The sequence below is a fragment of the Clupea harengus genome, chromosome 11 (assembly GCF_900700415.2).
Source record: "Clupea harengus chromosome 11, Ch_v2.0.2, whole genome shotgun sequence".
NCBI lineage: Eukaryota > Metazoa > Chordata > Actinopteri > Clupeiformes > Clupeidae > Clupea > Clupea harengus.
This window is the reverse complement of record NC_045162.1, coordinates 18,696,424-18,716,886: the sequence shown is the minus strand read 5'-3', so window position 1 is coordinate 18,716,886 and position 20,463 is coordinate 18,696,424. Positions and strand designations below refer to the sequence as shown.

The 20,463-nt window shown below is 48.0% G+C and overlaps 1 protein-coding gene across 1 annotated transcript in view; it reads left to right on the top strand.

The window, feature by feature from the left end:
• LOC105896139 (vacuolar protein sorting-associated protein 13B) overlaps nucleotides 1-20,463 on the top strand; it is a 338,344-nt gene that overhangs the window by 160,951 nt on the left and 156,930 nt on the right. The window contains 3 exon segments of the mRNA XM_042709212.1: nucleotides 1,040-1,304; nucleotides 2,731-2,981; nucleotides 17,276-17,494. Of these exon segments, the coding sequence (XP_042565146.1) occupies nucleotides 1,040-1,304; nucleotides 2,731-2,981; nucleotides 17,276-17,494 (735 nt within the window).

The window sequence follows — 20,463 nt, the reverse complement described above, 5'->3', positions numbered from 1 at the left end:
CTACAATCGGCTTTCCTTGATTTTACTGTTTCTACTGTGAGAGGTTGTGCGTGTGTGCGTGTGCGTGTGTGTGCGTGTGTGTGTGTGCGTGTGTGCGTGTGTGCGTGTGTGTGTGTGTGTCCTGTCACTATCACACAGGCCTAGTTTAACACAGCTGTGTGTTTCCCAGCCCTTTACCCTCCCGTCCATCTGTGGTGGCGGTCTGTTCAATGAAGTCTTCAGACTCACCTACTCTGGGCTCGGATCTGCCGGCCAGACAACTTGTGCCAAACACATACCACCTGCACTGTCTCTCTCTCTCTCTCTCTCTCTCTCTCTCCCTTTCTCTCTCTCTCCCTCCCTCTCTCTCTCTCTCTCTCTCTCTCTCTCTCTCCCTCTCTTCTGTCTCTCCCCTCTCTCTCCTCTTTCTTCCCCTCTCTCTCTCCTCTCTCTCCTCTCTCTCTGCTCTCTCCCCTCTCTCCCCTCACTCTCCCCTCACTCTACTCTCTCTTTCCCAACTGAACCAAAGCTGAGCCCTGCGCCCTGAAAGTCTGTGCTTTAATGAGAAGCCAGACGTTTATCCCCAGGCCCTGACGTTCCCTGAGCCTTCCGAAGCGCCGGCTTCCCCCGTCTCTCCCTCTCTTTCCCTTCTTCTTTCTCTTCTTCTTTCTCTCTCTCTCTCTGGGCCATCCTGGGAAATCTTCCACAGGCCGCCACCACCAACACCACCACCACTGCTGCTGCTGCGCCGTCGTCGTCTGAGCTCTTATTTATTGCCTTCAGGTTATGGAACATGCAGCCAGGCCTCTCCAATAGCATTACCACACCGTAATGGGATAATGTTTCGTTGAGTGTCATGTGAAAGGTCTCTTTAAATTAGGATGATCGCTTTTAAAATGATTTTCAGTGGTTTTGGTGTAAATGGTGTAAGATGTGTTTTAAAATCTATGGTGTGATAGGCCAGTCCTCACTCTCTGTGTTTGTGTGTGTGTGTGTGTGTGTGTGTGTGTGTGTGTGTGTGTGTGTGTGTGTGTGTGTGTGTGTGTGTGTGTGTGTGTGTGTGTGTGTGTGTGATATGGTTTTCCCTCAGCTGGAGCTGCAGTCGTGCTGTGTGTTCGTTCCCAACGACAGCCTTCCCTCGCCGAGCACCATAGTGTGCGGGGACATCCCGGGCACCGTGCGCAGTTGGTACCACAACCAGGCCACCATGCCTGGGACTCTGGTGGTCTGTTTGCCCCAGATCAGTGTGATGAGCGCGGGACACAAGTACATGGAGCCCCTGCAGGAGATCCCGTTCGTGGTTATCCGGCCCATTCTGGAAGAGGGTATGTCATCTCCTGAAAACCCACATGTTCCTTGGCTCTGCTTTGGTCTAATAGAAAGCCTCCTTTCAAAAAAAAAAAAAAAAGAAAGTAAGATATGCCTGGTAAAAATCTGAAAGCATTAAAACGCACCTGGTGTGAGAATTGACATAACCGTCTTTCTCACCACAAGAATTTTCCCTCCCCACCAGAGCCACTGTGTTTTTTCTCTCTACCCTCCTTCTCTCCCCCTCCTTCTCTCCCTCTCCTTCTCTCTTTCTCTCTCTCCCCCTCTCCTCTCCTACTCTCTCACTCTCTCTCCGCGGCGGTAATGACCTCAGAATTGGCTATGGAGAATCGTGGAATTGAGAAGAAGCAGGGAAAAAAGTGAGACAAAAAGACAGGAGAGAAGGAGTAAAAACAGTTACATCAGCCCGAGCTGTCAGTGTCGCTGTTAAAATTAACAGCCCATGCTTTCAGTAATGCATTTCTACCCTTTGAAATGCGCCTCATCCTTCATGTTAAATGCGGCGGATCAAAGCGACACAGAGAGCTGGGCATTGCCCACCCCCGTGCCTCCTCCCCGCACGTCCTCCCTCTCCCCTCCTCTCCCCTCCCCCGGTCCTGCTGTGAGCCTGTGCCAGTACCCACACACTGGCACACTGGCACACTGGCCTGGCATTCGAGCAGCCTGGGGCTCTGCCACGGTGGCCCAGCGGCCCGGCTCTGTCCTCAGTAGATCTCACGCCGAGCACTTCATCATAAATGGTCATTACGGTAGTGCCGTGATTGATTGAGATGAGGCAGGACCTTTGTGAACTGTGAAAACTTTGATGAGCGAGGGAGAGGGAGGGAGAGAGAGAGAGAGAGAGAGGGGGAGAGGGAGAGGGAGAGGGGGAGAGAGAGAGAGAGAGAGAGAGAGAGAGAGAGAGAGAAAGTAATTTCCCTTGTGCCATTCAGGGGAAATGTATTGGCATTGGTCTTTGTTCTGTCTACGGGAGTAGGCAGCAGGTGGCCGGTCAGGGCCGCAGTGCACAGTAACAATCACGTTTTTGCGTTTTACACTTGACCATCTGTTACACTGTGTGTATATACTCCCTTAGGATGATGACATACGAGCACCCAGCACCCCTTTGCTGAGGAATGGTGGGCGATATATTTATCAAATGTTCTTTATAGTGTGTTATTTTAATAAGTCTGTGAAGTCTGAAGTCTTTTCAAGTCTTGTAGGGGGAGTGAGGTCTTTTATTTCGCCTCAAGGGCTCTGACATACTTGTTTGAGTACCCTAATAGCCCTCCAGAAGGTTCTTCCCCAGACACCATTGCTCCGGGTTAACACACAGGTGTGTGTGTGTGTCTGTGTGTGTGTGTGTCTGTGTGTGTCTATGTGTCTCTGTGTGTGTGTGTGTGTGTGTGTGTGTGTGTGTGTGTGTGTGTCTCCCCCCCGCAGGTGATGCGTTCCCGTGGACAGTGAGCCTGAGCCAGTTCAGTGTGTACACTCTGCTGGGTCAGCAGCGCTCGCTCAGCCTGCTGGAGCCCATGGGCTGCACCTCCACGCTGGCCGTCACCTCACACAAGCTGCAGCAGGCACCCGCCGTCCCCCCCACAGCCGCTGCCCCAGAGGGACAACATCGCCATGCCTTCATCGTGTGCCTGCACGTGGACCTGGAGCCGCTGCACCTCAAGTGCTCCAACCCACAGGTAAGGCCAAAACACCTGTGCCGAGGCGTGCTACTGTCTAACTGGTGCTGTACCACAGGCAGACAAGGCCAACACACCTGTGCTGTGGCGTGCTACTGTCTAACTGGTGCTCTACCACAGGCAGACAAGGCCAAAACACCTGTGCCGAGGCGTGCTACTGTCTAACTGGTGCTGTACCACAGGCAGACAAGGCCAACACACCTGTGCCGAGGCGTGCTACTGAGACCTAATAGAACCGATGCTGTACAACACTTGTGCTAAAAATGGTTGAACTGGAACCTCAATGAAGGGTTCTATACAACCCCCAGGTAAGCCTAAAACACCTGTGCTAAAGATCTGTAGAAGAAGAAGTACCGAGACCTAATAGTACAGGTGCTGTCCAACATACAGGTGACCGACACAGGGCCAGATCGTGTGTTCAAGAGTCAAGTGTTGTTTGGATGGTAACTATTTCAATATGATAGTAGTTAAGGGCCTGCAGTAAGCAGGTGATGCTGGTTGTGTGGCCCACTCGTCATTGATTATAGAACAGATTGCAGAGTTCTACATTACATTACATTATATCTCTATCAGTTTGACACTTTTAAGAGGTCTTCCATAAGTGTACTTAATTTGTGTATATCTTGACCACCAATTTTAGAACCGGTTTAAATAATGGGCTATGTGGTATGAGGTGTTGTGGATTTGAAGTTGTAGCTGTATGACCACTTATGACAGTTGAAAAAAAGCTGCTATTATATCCATTCCCGTCTGACATGCAGACTGCAGCTCTTGAACTTCTCCTACTCTGCTATGAAGCATAGGGGTATGGTCAGATTTGAAGTGAGCCTATAACTCTGTGGGATTCCTGTCCTCCTCCTCTTCAGCCAGATCCAGCTGAGGCCTGGTAACCTTTACTCAATCATACAGGGAGCAGGGGAGGGCAATGCCTGCTGCTGCTGCTCCTGCTCCTGCTGCTGCTCCAGCCGCCGCCGCCTTAGACTGGGAGCTTTAACTGTGATTTGTAGACCAGTAATATAGAAAGCCTGGCTGACCGTTCTTTCTCTTTCGCTCTCTCTCTCTCGCCCCCCTCTCTCTCTCCCTCTCTCTTTCTCTCTGCCCTCTTCAATCCTCCCTGTAACTAATGCTGACAAATGGCTGCCGGGCCTCGTGGGTAGCGTCTGCGGCAGACCGTGGACCGGGCAGCAGACGCTACGCGGGCGTTGTATATCAAACCGACCAAATTAAAGCGCTGCCAGGGCCTCAGCGAGCCGCCATTCTTGAGGCACCAGCCTAAATCTTCCCCCTGCCCTTAAGCCTGTTGCTTGGCCTTGGCTGGGGCCAGCAGTGAGGGGGCGCTGCGCTGCGCGCCGGCTGGGTGCTGGAGTGTAGCGCAGCGCAGGGCAGGGCAGGGCAGGGCAGGATCCTGTCACAGGCCCCTTTGATGTGAGCTCCACAGTGAGCCCCGGGCTCCGAACTTCTTCCTCAAAGCTGCCTCAGCCTCGACTTGGCCCAGTCCAGACGCAACATCAGGTCTAATGTGGCCCAATCAGTTGCAGGTGTGTGGCCTGCCGGCGGGATGTGATGCATGGACTGACACACACACACACACACACACACACACACACACACACACACACACACACACACACACACACACACACACACACACACACTCACTCACACACTCTCTCACTCGCTCACTCACTCACTATCTCTCTCACTCTCAGACACAGTCTCTATCTTATACTCATGAAACACATGTACATGCATATACACACACACACACACACACACACACACACACACACACACACCCCCCAACTTAACAAACAAGTGCTGTTAACCTAGAATGATGACAAAAATGAGGCCCCTTCTCAGTAACAAGTTCATTAATTCCTCACACCCCATCTCTTTTTAATTTCTCTCTTCTTCTGTCTCTCTCTCTTTCTAGCCTGTCTCTGTACTCACTTTGATATGCATGTGTAGCATACCATTTAGCAGATGTCTGCAGTCTGAAGACCAGGCGCACAGGAGTGCTACTGTAACTCCTCAGGGTGGTTACTGATGCACACACGCACACACGCACACACGCACACACGCACACACACACACACACACACACACACACACACACACACACACACACACACACACATATATATATAAACTCTGAGTGCTGATGTGGATGTCCTGGAACAGAAGAGCACCTCCGCCTCACTGCGGAGCCTCTAATGATGGAAAAGTCCACGTGGTTTTGCTTGAGCACAGCTGCGCCAGGCCATCAGCGGCTCAGGAAGAGCAGAGCAGGGGCTGGGGCCGGATTATTAGCAGATCGCCCTGATTAATCACATCCAGCCTCAGGGCACCACAGCAGGGGGAGCAGCGGGAGAGGGAGAGGGAGCGGGAGCGGGATGGGCAGGTTTTCCAGTCGGGATGGAGAGGAAGCGGCTGGGCTGGCGTGCCAGCGCAGGGAGGGGAGGCTCTGACAGGCGCACATCCACATCAGAAGCTGGAGGCTGAGTCCTAGGTAGCTGTAGACACGGTGATAAATAAAGCTGTAAACGTTAAGGAGCAGCTGAGGGCCAGACTCTATCTGGAGAGGAGTCATTAATAGGCGCTTACCAGGACTACATCAGGAGGCTGGAGATGGGGTTTCCATCCGACTTCTCGGATAGGAAATCCTGAGTGGAAACGCTTGAAATTTGCTGTTGTTGCGATTTTATTAGGTGTTTCCAGTAAAGTTGCCCTGACAACCTTTTAGTTTTGATCACACAGCTGTTCACAACTCCTCTCTTGATTAGGAAAGTGTCCATTTTGAATTTGCATAACACATTACATTTTCCTGAATGCACTTAAAGTATGTGAATGAGTTGGATGTAGGGCTGCAGTGGTATAGAAATGTCCCTACAACAATATTTAAAGAACTCCACCTTGCGGTTTCTGGTAATACCACAACCATGACCTCCACCAAGCAGGGGGAAAAACAGCTGTAATGGCGGTGACAGGCTCAACACCGTGATACGCCTCCTAGTAGCGCGCCATGTTCGTGATGCAGTTGTTGTTGCAGCCCTAGATTTGTGGAAACCCAGCTTGTGAGTCGGATCTGGCCTGGACAATCTGGGAAAGCCCCTATTTGGGCCAGTTAGCTGTTACCTGCAGTGGAGACTCACTGACACACACACGCACACGCACACGCACACGCACACGCACACGCACACCAAGGTTATTATAGTTTTGCATTTTTCACTAGTTTTTATTTGTATTTCGTTTTGACTTTTTGTTTTCAATTTCAGTTTAGTTTTAATTAGTTTTTAAAGCGAGTTTGCTAGTTTAGTTTAGTTTCTATTTTTTGAAAATGCTTAGTTTCAGTTTAGTTTTTATTAGTTTCAGTATTAGTTTTAGTCTTTACCACGGAATGCAACAGATAATAAATAATATGTAATAAAAACTCACCAAACATACCATTTAAAAAAGATTGTTCACTTAGGACAGATGAACAGCCATCCACAAAAGACAACTATGAAAGATTTGTGTCAGACGTGTGTCAGTCAGAATTTGCGCATGTCCTGTTCAAACAGACAGGAGACAGGGAGACCATAGACATATATACATGTATATATGTCTATATGTCTATGAGGGAGACGGTGAGGCAGCGACGAGCTGTGCCTCATCTCTGATTGCGCAATCCCTCACAAACTGGGTTGAGCGCATGCGTAGAACCTATTTAGCCTTGCTGATCTGACGTAAAGCCGCAGTGAAAAAGCACGGAGAGGAGGCAAACAGTACCTCTGCTTCAATGAAGGGAGCATGCGAGAGCCCACCGGTCGGGTTTATGCTCGTTCTGCCGTTACTCTTCTTATATTTGACCTTGACTACGAAAATGGAAGATTATATAGCTAAGCTAAAACATTTCTCATAACTGGACTTTCAATCAAAACGTGAATTGATCAATAATGGGAGACCAATGCCGTAGCTTAAAGGTATGCTTCAAACGACGGGACAGAAGATAACTCGATCGACTTCTCACACCCAAAGCCAAATTGCTTTGAAAATATTTTGAACCTCGAGAATAGATTTTGGTTTTGGACGTACAGCGGAGACCCTCAGGGGGCCTGTGCAACTTCGTAAGAGTTCATATTCACGAGTGCATAATCACACATATTAACACGAGTTCATCACAAGCTAGCAGCTGCTAACTGTATGTAGCCACCTTACCAGACTATGTGTGTGTAAAGAATGCTGATATGAAAAACAACCAGTAGTCAAAGTGCAAGCTGCCAATTCAATGGTGATTTAAACTACTGTATTGGGCTTATATATTTGTAAATCTGACTCTGAAGTGTCTCACCAGCCACGAACCTCACCGCACGTTACTGTTCCAAGTAATCCCAAATAGGACTCTGTCGCTTTCTCCCGATTTTTGCCGCAATGAAACCAGGTGAGGGGCGTGTACTAAAAGTGGTACGGCGGAAGATAGACTATAAGGCTACGAATGAAATAAATTGACATCTATGAAATACATTGACAAAGACGAAAACTAAGAACATTTTCTCTATAATTCTATTTTATTTTAGTTAGTTTTGTAAAGACACAATACAGTTTCAGTTAGTTATCGTTTTTTTATAAAGCCTCGTTTTTATTTTTATTTCAGTTAACGAAAAAAAAAATCACACCTCGTTTTCGTTTTTTCGTTAGTTTTCGTTAACGATAATAACCTTGACGCACACGCACACGCACACGCACACGCACACGCACACGCACACACACACACACACACACACACACACACACACACACACACACACACACACACACACACACACACACACACACACACACAGGTGGTCCAGATCAGGCCCTTAGTGGTACCAGATTCAAGTCACGTGACTCTCTTTAAACCACAGAGGCTCTCAAGTGCAAGAGTCTCAGTCAAGCATCCCTCCACTGTGACAGCACTTCATTAGCCGTCCATCTTGAGAAGTCTCATCTGAAAGTGATTATGCTGTATGCTGTAAACGCCGTTATAAAATCTGAGCTACGTGCGCTAAACCAATCACCACGACTCAGGTGAGTCTGAGCTAAAGACACTGCTTGCTTTAAGGTCAGTGCTCGTTGTTGTGTGTGTCTCTCTCTCTCTTTCTCTCCCTCCGTCTACCCCTGAGTCTGAGCTGGATAGTGGGTTCAGGGCACTGGTCCGGGACCAGCTGTGATGGGCAGGGATGATCTGTGGAGAAGGGGGGTTGCAGTGGAAACTGTGAATAATGCTTTGGCTGCTCCCTCTGCCTCATCACTGAAATGCTCTGTGTTGTCCTGTTTATCCACAGAGGCATGGAGATAAACAAAGGGGTGGTAGGTGTGTGTGTGTGTGTGTGTGTGTGTGTGTGTGTGTGTGTGTGTGTAAAGGGGGGTGGTTGTTATTGTCATAATATAATTTGATTTGTGCAATGAGTGCAACTGAACATGAGAGCATTCTGTTTTGATTCGGCAAAGGAAACGCCAAGGCTCATCATGCGTGTTTTAATGGGGCGTCGTTTTGTTTTGACCAAGGCCAAATGAATATTGACATATCACCGCACATCTGCATGAGACCACGTGCCTCTCATTGTGTGCTGAGCCCCTCTGAGGGAGGCACACACACACACACACACACACACACACACACACACACACACACACACACAGTACCCCACCAGGGCCAGATCTGCGCTCAATGTATCCATTTTATCACTTTCTTTCCTCCCAAACCCACGCACCGGTGCAGTACCATAGAACACGTCCCAACAGAGTGAGTGTGCTGGTTTAGCCTCCAGCTTCCCCAAAACCAAATTAAGGACGCTAAGCAGATGCAGATCCATCTGTAAGGAAGCGTATCCTGTGTGCCGAGGACAGAGGGAACCCGACCAGGCCGCCTTACATTTACATTTACATTTAGTCATTTAGCAGACGCTTTTATCCAAAGCGACTTACATATGTGCGACTTACAATGTATACACATTTTACATTTACACTGATGGCACACTGCACATCAGGAGCAATTAGGGGTTCAGTGTCTTGCTCAAGGACGCTTCGACAGGGAATCGAACTAGCAACCTTCTGATTACTAAACGACTTCTCTACCACTGTACCACTGTCGCCTTGCGTCTCCTCGCCTCTCCCTCAGCCTGGCTGGAGTGCGCCCCTCATCCAGCGGTGCCCACCTTGGCCTCCCACTGCCAGGAGTGGAGAGGTTATCTCAGGGTGGATGAGTCATGTGTTAGCCGTGCTTCATGTCTCATACCGCACCATGCAAGCTTCAGCTCAGTTCCTCCATCTACCTCACTACACCCCCAAACACACACATCTCTCCATCAACTCAGTTCCTCCATCTACCTCACCACCCCACACAGACGCATACACACACACACACACACACACACACACACACACACACACACGCGCACACTGTCTCCCTCCCTGGATTTCTGCCTTCGATCTCAAATCTGATCATTTTCAGCAGAAGTTGGTGAAACTAATAGTAATTAGGCTGAGCCACAGAGCCTTAGATGTGGTGCCAGAGCTCGGAACAAAAGGGACCTCACAGCAGCCGAGCGTCTTCCTCACTTTCCCAGCTGTGTGTGTGCGTGTCTGTGTGTGCGTGTGGACTGTTGAACTACTTACATTTGTTGGACTGTTCAGAAAATGTGATTCTTTGATTGTGGAAATAAAGTATATAAAATGTGTGTGTGTGTGTGTGTGAGAGAGAGAGAGGGGCCTTTAAACTAGCATACAGAACACTGTTGTTGGAAGGTTGATGGACAGAGGGCCTTGTGACAAGATGAGAAGAGAAGAGATTAGAGGAGGGGAGGGGAGGGGGGGCACTCTCATACACACACTCAGTCCTTCTCACACTCCTCACACTCTCACACACACTCACTCCTTCTCACACTCACTCCTTCTGACACTCACCCTCATTCACTCTTTCTCCCGCTGTGCTCTGTCTCTCTCTCTCTCGCTCTCCTAAGAGTGGCGAGACCACCAGTTCTGTCACTCGCTCTTTCGTCATGCAAAGCCTGGAACACCCAAGGTGAACTGTGGCAGGCGCACAAAGCACAAGAGCCTTTTTTAGCGTGTGTGTGTGTGTGTGTGTGTGTGTGTGTGTGTGTGTGTGTGTGTATGTGCATGCAGGATGGGTTTTGATCTCCAGGGGTAGCTGTCAGGAGCCCACCCACTCCTTTCTCTCCCTCTGTTGCACATCTTGTGGTGGTAAAAGCCAGTGAGTTATAGCTGCCTGCTCTACAGACTACCAAACACACTCGGGAGAGAAAGTCTGTGGAGAGTGTGTGTGTGTGTGTGTGTGTTCAAGTTTGCAAGTGATTTTGAGCAATAGTGTGGTTGCTATGCCCGTGCCTGTAAGTGCACTTACTGTCAGCGCAAATACTGAGACTGAAACTGTGTGTGTGTGTGTGTGTGTGTGTGAGATAATCCTGAGGGCTAAGGTTGAGGTCACACCCATGACCTCCATTTACAGTTTTAAGATCAGCTTGGCAAGACCAGCACTCAGGCTAATTCACCAGCAGCACATCAGACTCTGGTATCATCCTGACCCTTGCTGTTTTCCTGATCCAGGAGATCAGAGGCAGCCCCTGATCAGAGGCAGCTCCTGATCAGAGGCTGTCTGAAATGTTTCACACAGACTCACAAGCAGCGGGCCGCCTGTGATGCAAACCCTTGGTTTATCCCTCTTATTTTATGCGTATCCCTCTTATATTATTAGTAATGTGTAGTCCTGTTCAAAGAAGGCCAGCGAGGCACAGGGATGGCAGCTACCGAGTAGGACTGGGCTGGGCTGGGCTGGGCTGGGCTGAGCAGTGCAGCACCTAAACGGTGATCCAGCCAAAGCCAGAGGCTCGGTCCTGGACGCTGCTCCTCCGTGGTGAGCGCTGAGAGTGATTGAGAGCGCTCCGGGCCGCCCACAGGCCTTTCCTGCGGCTTTGAGCTTGATGACAGCTCTCTGGAGCGAAGGCAGGGGGAGGGAGCCGCAGGCCTGGGGAACAGCTGACTCTCACCTAACACACACTCATCAGGGGACAAGAGGTGGAACCAGAACAGGACAGAGAGATGGATAGCATTCTTTAAAGTTGGCCCAGCCACAGTCACAAGGTCTCTTAACGTTTTGACACCCTTATTGCTTAGGATGTTATCCAAAGATGGCATCATTCCTGCTGAAACATCCAAACGTGCCCCTCTAATTAAAGGCTCTTGCAAAAGCCAGCTGTTGTATTTTAAACAAAGAAAGCACTTTAAAAACTCCACAATAAAAACAAGGTAGTCTCTGGGTAGATAGTGTCTTTGGGTCCATTAAGAAAAGAGAACGATCCATGTCCAAACCTCCTAGACTCCTCAATAGAGTACATGCAAGAGGCCTCCACACTAAGTCATTTGGTCCATAGAGTAGTCTTTGTAAAAACTGGAGGCGGAAAGCAGCAACTCTGCTTGCCAGATGAACTAAAAACTTGCCCACCTTCCTCTTTTGGCAAGAACAAAACCCTTTGGGGTATCCAGTGTAACCCATAAATGAAAGAGAGCATGAGATCAAATAAACAAAAACAAATAATAGACACACGACAATACATTTACAATGTCTCATTACCATCGTTTTCATCTGCTTGCTGATTGATCTTTGTCAGTCACTTATTGAGTCTATAAACCTCTTGTTCAGTAAAATTACCTTTTACATGCTTGAAATGCTGAACTGACGCGCAAAAGGCTTTTACATTTGGAAAATGCTCTTCCACTTTGACCCCTCGGGTATTTTTAGTGGACCCCAAGACACTTTTGATCATCTTTAAGGTATATGAAATAAGAGAAGGGGAGCATGAAGGGTAGTCTGAATCATTATCAATATCAACAAGCAAAGTATCTGATCTATTATCATTTGCAAATTTTTTCGCATTTTTAGAAGATTCCCTAGTCGTTTTCCTCTTAGGTTTCTTAGCCGACACTTGCTCATCTTCCATTGCATCGTCAGCACAAAAAAGTTGTTCTGTGGGTTTTGTAACGGCATTCTCACCTTTCCCATTCATTAAATCATTAGTTATTTTGTCCATCATCAGATTCATTGGATCATTTGAAACACTTGCAAACTTTCACTATTTTCCACAGTAGGCATACTTTCACCATTTTCTACCGTAGCATCAAAGTTAGATTTACTTTCTGCACCTACCGGTATGTTGTCGGTTACTGCAACCTCTGGACCAGAAGACGGCCTAGTCTCTCCATTATGCTCCCCTGCACTCCCACTATGATCATAATTGCCGTTGTCTCTATTAGTCGGTGCATCTCCCATTAATCTACCTTGTTCACCATCAAAACAGTCTCCTTCTCTATCAACCGGCGCATCTCCAGTTGTTCCACTTTGACCGCCGTTAGCACTTTCGCCTTCTTTATCAACCTGCACATCTTTAGCAGGTGTATTTTTCTCAGGACATGATCTTATACCGTGGCCTTCTCTCCCGCAGAAGAAACACTTCATGTTATCAGTAGAAGCAAAAATCATATATTGAAAATTATCTACTTGGAATTTGAACTTAACATTCAGTTCACCAGAGTGACCATTCAAAATCATGTAAACGTGCCTCCTGAATGACACGACATGCTTTAGAAGCGGGGATTTACATCCAAGAGGAATTTTCTTAATTGAGGACACAAGTTTTCCATGTCTTACTAATTCTCGTTCCAAAAACTCGTCTGTTATGAAAGGAGGTACATTTGACAGTGTTACTCGTCTAGCCGGGGTCACAAGTGGAAGAACATTGACAAATGTGTCGTTAATCACAATGCCCTGCTCTACAATCGTATTCACCTTATCAACGCTGTCCAAGAACAGAACAACAGATTGATTCATTCTAGATGCTGAAACCACACTTCCATAACCAACAATACTACCTAAGGCTAAACTACACTCCTCAACTGATATATCATTATCTGCACCTATCTTGATCGCGTGACGCCGACTCAGACTTTCAAACGCCATTAGGCCAAACAAACCAAAATACACCCAGCAGCTGGGTGCTCACTCCCAAAAGGGAGACTACTTTAGACTACTTTAACAAAAAATAACTCGAACAAAGAGAAAAACTAAATCATAAAAAAGAAACCACAAATACAGAAAAGATAGAAAAGGTAGAGAGAAAACACACTCAAGCCACACTCGCCACGCCCACTCACTTCCGCATCCGCTCAGAGAGAGAGAGAGAGAGAGAGAGAGAGAGAGAGAGAGAGAGAGAGAGCTGGAGGAGAAGTGCTGACATAAGCACAGGAGAAAGAGGTGAAGGAAGAGGGGGGAGGCGCCCACACCTGTGTATAAGTGGAAGGGGAGATCATCCATGAGCCGGTGGTGGACTTAAAACAGGAGAAGAGAAGAACAGCCAGAGAAAATAAAATAGATGGGAGGATCATCACATGAGAAAGATAGATAGATTGAGAGAGAACGGAAAGAAAGGAATGAACAGAGACGTGGAAGCTGAACAAAGTGTACAACTGCAAACGCAACCGAACAAAGTAACCAGCGATGGACAGTGACAGGCAAAGGGATGAGGTCAGAGAGAGAGAGAGAGAGAGAGAGAGATGGATAACAGATAAAGAGAAAGAAGGTATAGTTGGAAAGAAGGGAAAGGGATACAGAGTGGAGAATGCTGGAGAGGGCGGTGAGGGACAGCGGACAGAAGTGACTGAAGTGGCTTTGGCTGCGGTGGGGCAGGAATGGGGATTTGCATACGGCTGTCTAAGGAAGAATTATAGTGAAGGGGTGGGTGGAGGTATCTAGGCACACAGAGTGTTTGGGTAAATGAACTGGATTGAATTATCCCCACGCTCTGACATCAGAAAGAGAATGAGAGAGAGAGGAAAAAAAAAAAAGAGAGAGAGAGAGGTGGGCTTATGGTGACCCTGGATGTCACCCTCAGTCTGAACAGGGCACCCCGCAGAGCCTGGGCTGTCTAATGCTTTATGCACTGGCTCAGTGTAACAGCTTTCCCTTGTCTGTCTGTCTGTCTGTCTGTCTGTCTGTCTGGCTGTCTGTCTGTCTGTGTCTCTCAGGAGCAGTGGCTATGTGGCAGATCTTTACTTTGCTCTTTTTCTCCCTGCGTATCTTGGATCTTTTCTCTTTTGTCCTCTCCCTCTCTATTACCCATTCTCTCTTCGTCCCTCTCTCTCTCTCTCTCTCTCTCTCCCCCTTTCCTCCTCCTCCTCCCTCTATCGCTGTGTCTCTCTCTGCAGCAGGTCTGGTATGTCAGGCAGCTGTTGGCTGCATGGTGTTACGCACAAATGCAGCGCTCCTTCCTTGTGTTTGAAATGGCGCAGTGCTGGGCTTTTCTCCTTTGATTTATGCTTATTTACGGAGTGTGTATGTGTGTGTGTGTGTGGGGGTATGTGTGCCTGTGTGTGTATCTGTGTGTGAGTGCGCACATGCGCAAGTGTATGCTTACTTGTTTCCATGTAAGTGAAAGTGTGTGTACGCACGTGCTTGTGAGTAAATACATGTGTGTGACTTGAGAGCACATGTGTGTGTACAAATGCATGCATGCGAGTGTGTGTGTGTGTGTGTGTGTGTCTGTGTGTGTGTTGGACCCTATTTGGTGCTGAAGGGAAGACCTGGGGGAGATGGGGAAGTTGGAGAGAGAGAAAGGGTCCCTCTCAGCTCCAGCAATGAGCTCACTCCTCAGGACTCGCTCTCTCTCTCTGTCTCTCCATCGCTTTCTCCCTCACTCTCTCACTTTCTTCATCCCTCTCTTTCCATCTCTCTCCCTCCCTTCCTCTCTCCCCATCCCTTTCTATCTTCATCCCTCTCTCCCTTCTCCCCGCTCTGCTCCGCACCCCACCTCATCTGGTGTTTCCTTCTCTCAGTTTGTGTTTTATGAAGCGTTTTTGAAGTTGGAGCTCGTGCAAATTCAATGTGCTTTTATTCAAATTGATTCAAAGGATTTCAATTTGATACAAATTATTAAAAAAAAGCTTCATTTTGACACTCATTAGTTACAGTTTCAAGTCTGGCTGTTTTGCCGAAGAGATGGATGACACCCTTATGCAAAACACCTTTACATTATCAAACACTCTCACGGACAGCTTCCGACCAACATGGCCAGAAATGAGAATGGAAACACACACATGCACATCCACACACGTGTAACATACACCCTTTCGTGGCCTTCAAGTCACTTTTTGCGTGAGTGTGTGTGTGTGTTTGTGGTTCAAGGGTTTCGTGGTGTGCATTTGTGTTTCTGTACATGCCTATGGTGGAGTGTGGGTGTCCTATGCGGTATGTCTGTAGGGGGGTTTGGATTGAGCTCTGTGCATATGTGTGTCTCTGTGTGTGTAGAGTTTGTGTAGTCTGTGTGTCTGTGGGTGTCTATGTGTGTGTGTGTGTGTGTGTCTGTCTGTGTGTTTGTGTGTGTGTGTCTGTCTGTGTGTCTGTGGGTGTAGAGTGTGTCTGTGTGTGTCTATGTGTGTGTGTCTGTGGGTGTAGAGTGTGTGTGTGTGTCTTCGTATGTGTGTGTGTGTCTGTGTGTCTGTTGGTGTAGAGTGTGTCTGTGTGTGTCTATGTGTGTGTGTGGGTGTAGAGTGTATGTGTGTGTGTGTGTGTGAGTGTAGATTGTGTCTGTGTGTCTCTGTGTGTGTTTGTGTAGAGTGTGTCTGTCTGTCTCTCTCTGTGTGTGTGTGTGTGTGTGTGTGTGTGTGTGTGTGTGTGTGTGTGTGTGTGTGTGTGTGTGTGTGTGTGTGTGTGTGTGTGTGTGTGTGTGTGTGTGTGGGAGTGATGAGGTGTGCTCTGGCCCTAATGTTTCCTGAGTGAACTGCGTCTTAACAAGGCGCGGTATTACATGTCCATAAACCTGCCAGGCCCAATCAGCCTTAATCACCAGTGAGGCCTCAACCGCATTCTTGCCCTCCCTCATAATACACACACACACACACACACACACACACACACACACTCAGGATCTCTCTCCCTCATAACACACACTCACACAGGATTTCTCCTCCTCACAACATACACACATACGCAGGATCTTGATCCCTTACAACACACACACACACACACACACACACACACACACACACACACACACACAGGATATCTCTCCCTTACAACACACACACACACACACACACACAGGATCTCTCTCCCTTACAACACACACACATATACACAGGATCCTGATCCCTCACAACACAAACACAAATACACACGCACTCACACACACTGCAGTTAACAAGGATACATATTTCATTCTGATCAAATCCTATGTATTGTGTCTTTTTTAATGTTATAATCATGGGTGGCGGTTTGATGGTGGATCTGTGTTATGTGTAAAGTTTGATATCAGTTTTAACTTGATTCTGTTCAACTCCCTCCTTCTTTTACTCCTCTCAGTTTTAAATTTCAACTTTATGTGCTTCACTGGCATGACTGCAGTGGACCACAATGCCAAAACCGTCTACAAAAACAAACATTTTAATCAAAACTAAATGATTATAATAATAAAAAGGAAAAAAAAAACAGGAATAAATGAAAGATAATGACAATAGATGGATAAAAAGCTAAAACAAACACAAAGCATGTGTTATTATAAATCGCTTTGAATGTAGAACTTTTAATAGAGGACAGTGGGGATATGTTTTAGTTTCACTTCATTGGTTTCTTGTGATATGTCTGGGCAGATACAGCTGGGTCATGCTTTGTCATAAACTCACATCTGAGGTCCTCGGAGTCCATCTGTGCTCACTGAGTCTGCACATTGTCAAGCACTCTGAGAGCTTATTGTCTTTTAATATGCTTAGATGTGAGGCTATATATTCTGTGTTGGGTTTTGGTGACTTGATTCCAATAAGTAATATGTTTTTCTTTTTCAGCGTGTGTAGTTTTGTTACTTTCCCTGTTAGTTTAGTTATTGTCCCTGCTAGTGGACTTGTGTCCTGGTGGTTGTTGGTTTCTGTCAGGTTCTCGGGTGTGAGATGGCTGAATTTTAGTATAAAGTGGCTGACGGGACTCATGTCTTTGCTCACCTTTATGAAGAAGTGAACTGCAGTCACTTGTTTTAACACGTTTCCAAAATGTTGGGGCTCTTATTTTGAATGTCCATTACTAGAGGGTACGGTCTCAGTTCTGCCCTGCATGTATTGAGGGGTGTGTTTTTGTGTGTACTCTAAGAGTGCTTTTGCAAAATTCTTAAAATCCTCTCTCTTTTTCTCCCATTCCCTCTCCTTCTCTCGTCTCTCTCTCTCTCTCTCTCTCTCTCTCTCCCCCCTCTCTCTTTCTCTGTCCTTCTGCCTCTCAGATGCAGTTGCTGTATGAGTTGTTTCTGAGCTGGAGCTCCACCTGGTCACGCCTGCAGAGGCGGGGCATCCTCCGACAGACCTCCGGCTTCCCTGACCCCCCCGCCACTACCGCCGCGACCGCCGCCGGACCGCCCTCGCCAGTACCCAGCAGCGCCGGCACCGCCCCCCCGGACACCAGCACCTGCAGCCCCTCCGCTGACCTCTGCTCCCCCACTGAGGTAAGAGGTCACCTCCCCTCACAAACCAGCCCATCACTACTGAAGCTTAAACATAGCCATACTATTTCATTGAAGCTAGTTCAGTTAAGCTACTATTTAAGTTAAGCTATTAGCTAAGTTGAGTTTAACTATTTAACGGTAACTTGAACAGTACGTTTTTTAACTTTTCAGCTCTTTAAGAACCAATTAGTTATAAGGCCTGTGGTTGCCAAAAAGAGGTTATTCTGCTGATGAGAGGTTTCCACAGAGTGGCTCCTTCCATTTCATATCTCATAACTAATCGAGCGAACTCTCTGTGTGGTCAACTGGGCCGGTGGTTACCCCCAAATCCAATGCTATCCCATGCCTGTACAGTAAGCAGACGTCCACTTAAAGATTGAGGTGAACTGGTAAATGTTCCCACAATCCTCTGCATTAAACTAAATCTGTAGGCACACAGATGTGAGAGGCAGACATGCATTTGGTTACCCAAATGACCTGCCTCTGTTCGTCCCGTCAGCTGCAGCTTTGAAAATGATTTTGACTCCTTTAAACCCACTGTCAGTGGCAGGTCTGTGGTCTCTTCCCCCCCTCCAGTAGGTAATGGCTTATAATGAGGTTCTAATGATGGTTAAACTTTTAAGATCAGCTGGGAGTGGGGAACAGTTTCTCCGAGGACATGCACGGCCCGCAGTAATTGTGATGTGGCTGAGGTAGCGCTGATCTGGATCAGTCCTGCAGGAGACCAGTGGCGGCGTTATTATCCACCGCTCTTGCTTGTATGCCAACCGATCTGTCAAGCAGACATCCATGGTTGTTTTTCTCAGGCACGTGTTGACGCTAATGTTAGCGCAAGAGGTGTGTGTTTAGCCGTGAGGGTGATTTGGAAAAAGAAGAGGGCAAAAAAAAAAAAGAGTGAGAGAAATCAATCCCACCCTGGCAGAAGCAGAATCTGCCTCGGACACCCACAAGGACATGATACGGGTAGGATTGGTGTGTGCCAGCGCGGTGATTGAGTGTAAACCTGCTCCTGCACCACACTGTGCCGAGCCGGGCCTAATGTGGAGAAAACAAGGACGTGTATTTACATCTTTCTGCCCGGCGAGAGCTCCAGGAACTAATGATGCTGATGTGGCACACCATCCGTGCGAAATTCCAAACGGAAAAATCACGCCGGGAGAGAACAAGAAAGACAGAGAAAAAAATACTGTTTGAAAGAAAGAAAATAAAAAGAAAAAGAAAGAGAAGAGAATATAACAAAACAAAGAACATTGTTGTAGGCTGAGTCGGGAGGGCTGGCCGGTGTGTTTTTCCATGGCTGGCCGCCCTGCTTGGATCGGAGTGTGTGTGTGTGTGTCTCTCTGTGTGTGTGTGTGTGTCTGTGTGTAAAGCAGCGGCAGCAGTGACAGAAGGCGGCCCCCTCTGCGTTCCTGCCTGCGCTCTGTGTGGCCGATGGCTTCAGCCGCCTGCAATCATCTCTCCCTGTCAGAGTGGCAGAAGTGGCCCTCAGCTGCTGTGTGTGTGTGTGTGTGTGTTTATCCGTGTGTGTATTCGTGCTTGAGTGTGACTGGAGATGTAAGAATGAAAGCCCTAAAATGTTTTTGTAGTGGGAAAAGGAAACCCTAATGTGTGTTTGTACGTGGGTGGGAGTGTGTGTGTATATGTCAGAGCCTGCCTCAGTTGTGTGCGTGTGTGTTTGTGTGTGTGTGTGTGTGTGTGTGTGTGTGTGTGCGTGTGCGTGCGTGTGCGTGTGCGTGTGCGTGTGCTGTGCGTGTGTGTGTGTGTGTGTGTGTGTGTGTGTGTATGTGTGTGTATGCTTATGTTGGTACATCTGTGTGTGTGTGTGTGTGTGAGTGACTGAGTCTGTGTGTCGTGTACCCAGTGCAGTGTGTTGGGGCCCTGACAGCCCCACTTGTCAGTGTTTACTCAAGCGCAAACAGCGGTAGAAGTGTTTAGTCCACGGGGAGGCCGGGGTGATTGAGCAAGAATGCAGGAGCTGTTTTGATAAGTCTCAGCAGCAGTGGCTCACAGCAGACACGCCTCCCACCCTTCCCCTCTCCCCCACTTCCTCTCTCCATCACTCCCTTTCTCCATCTAAACCTCTCTCATTCCAGGCCTCTCTCTATCCCTTTCTCCATCTAAACCTCTCTCAGTCTAGCCCTCTCTCATTCCAGGCCTCTCTCTATCCCTTTCTCCCCTATTATTTCCTATCCCTCTCTCCATCACCCTTCTCTCCCTCTCTCCATCTAGCCCCCTCTCTATCCCTTCCCCCTCTCTTATTTTATCTTCTGGTTATCCCTCTCTGTCTCTCCCTCTCTCCATCACTCCCTCTCTCCATCACCCCTTCTCTCCCCCTCTAGTCCTATCTCTATCCCTTTCTCCTCTCGTATCTCCTCTTCTGGGTATCCCTCTCTCCATCACTCCCTCCTTCTGTCTATCCCTCTCTCCATCACTTTCTCCTTTCTTCCTTCCTGGCTGCCCATGGCTCTGTTCTGTGGCTACTCTCACTGTTTGTCTGTGAGTGTGTGTTTGTGTGTGTTTTCCATATGTGTGTGAGCCTGTATGTATGTTTTCTTCGTGTGTGTCTGTGTGAGAGTGTGTGTGTATGTGAATGTGTGAGTGTGCATATGTTTTCTGTGTGTGTGTATGTGCCTTTATGTGTGTGTGTTAGTGTGTGTGCATGTGCATGCATGCGTGCGTGTGTATGTGTGTGTCCTTTTGGGGTCTGCCTGATGAGCAAAGACAAACTTGGCAGGGAAAATAAACGCAGTCTGCCCCTGGCCTGTGTTTCCAGCTCGGCCCACTGCCCGAATTCCACTGTGTACTCCAGGGGCTGGTGGGCTGAGGTGTGGGGGGATACACTCAAGCCTTCATGGGCAGCCGGAGGGGAGAGGAGCACTCCCTCGTGACTCACACACACGCACACATGCACACGCACAAACACACACACACACACATACGCACAAACACACACACACACACACACACAC